This window comes from Mandrillus leucophaeus, unplaced genomic scaffold (genome assembly GCF_000951045.1).
Source record: "Mandrillus leucophaeus isolate KB7577 unplaced genomic scaffold, Mleu.le_1.0 Scaffold2845, whole genome shotgun sequence".
Lineage (NCBI taxonomy): Eukaryota > Metazoa > Chordata > Mammalia > Primates > Cercopithecidae > Mandrillus > Mandrillus leucophaeus.
In genome coordinates this window covers 4,889-6,187 of record NW_012102971.1, presented here as the reverse complement: position 1 = coordinate 6,187, position 1,299 = coordinate 4,889, and the positions used below count along the sequence as shown (strand labels likewise).

Below are 1,299 nucleotides of genomic sequence, written 5' to 3'. Positions count from 1 at the left end.
AGGTAAGTAGATGGAGGGTGGGAACATCCCAGACCTAGGACATTTGAGGGGCTGAAAGAGGATCTGTGGCCGGACTGGCCACCCAGATGTCTGGGTAGGTGAAGGAGTGGGGGTTGGGAGGTGTTCTGTGCCAGGAACAGCCCACTCTATGGGAAATAGGGCAACATGCCCAGGCCCATGTCCTGATCCTGCCATCCTTCCCGTCCCTCAGAAGTGGATGCACCCCCAAGTGACACCTACTGATGACTCAAACCCCTGGTGGGCAGCTTTTAGCCGGGTCTGCAAGGACATGTGAGCACACTGGCCAGCTCTCCTCATAGCCCAGCCCCCTGCTCCTCTCCTTCCTGCTGCCCCCTCTCTTCTCCTGCCTCTCTCCCACCTTCCCTTGCCCCTTCAATTCTTCCCTTTCTCCCTCTCCATTCATCAGGCTCTTTCTCCTATAGGAACCTCTCTCTGGAGCCTGAGATCACGCCTGCTGCCACTGACAGCCGCTTTATCCGTGCGGTGAGCCACTTGCATGGAGTGCCTGGGCAGTGGACTGGGCCTGAGGCTGCCTTTCCCTTAATGGCTCCTCCTCGCCCCTGCAGGTGGGGGTCCCAGCTCTAGGCTTCTCACCCTTGAACCGCACACCTGTGCTACTGCACGACCACGATGAACGGCTGCATGAGGCTGTGTTCCTCCGTGGGGTGGACATATATACACACCTGCTGCCTGCCCTTGCCAGTGTGCCTGCCCTGCCCAGTGAGAGCTGAGCCCTGGAACTCCTCAACCTTTGCCCCTGGGGCTTCCATCCCAACCAGTGCCAAGGACCTCCTCTTCCCCCTTCCAAATAATAAAGTCTACGGACAGGGCTGTCTCTGAATTACTAACAGCAAGGCACTCGTGGAGCAAGAATTTTCCTTTCCTTGGGGACATGTTACCATCTCCATTTCACAGATGAGGAAACTGAGCCTGGCTGTGAGCACTTCCCCACTACCCCACACTGCTCTGTGCGCCTTGATACAGCACACCCATTCAGTACCATCCAGCCATGTCTGTGCCTAGCAAGAAAGGGCCACAGTTCCTATTTCAGTGGCCACCATACTTAGTTCTGACCTGTCAGAGATTCCATTCCAATCGAAGGGGGATACTAAGGACCTCAGGAACCAGTCCCATCTTCCTGGGTGTACATCTGGGATCCTAAGACAGGACCAGAATAGTACCAGCTGGGCCCCTGCCAGATGAGGGGCAGGCAGAGGGCCAACGGTGACTGCTGCCTCTTGTCAAAACCTGTACACCGTTGGATTGGCAGCAGGGGCC

General features: G+C 56.7%; 1 protein-coding gene across 1 annotated transcript; it reads left to right on the top strand.

The window, feature by feature from the left end:
- Positions 1-207: 207 nt before the first annotated feature.
- LOC105543526 (aminoacylase-1-like) lies at positions 208-877 on the top strand. The gene is made up of 3 exons (XM_011985487.1): positions 208-291; positions 444-504; positions 588-877. The coding sequence occupies exons 1-3, from the start codon at positions 218-220 to the stop codon at positions 750-752; spliced, it is 300 nt and encodes a 99-aa protein (XP_011840877.1). The 5' UTR covers positions 208-217; the 3' UTR covers positions 753-877.
- Positions 878-1,299: the final 422 nt, after the last annotated feature.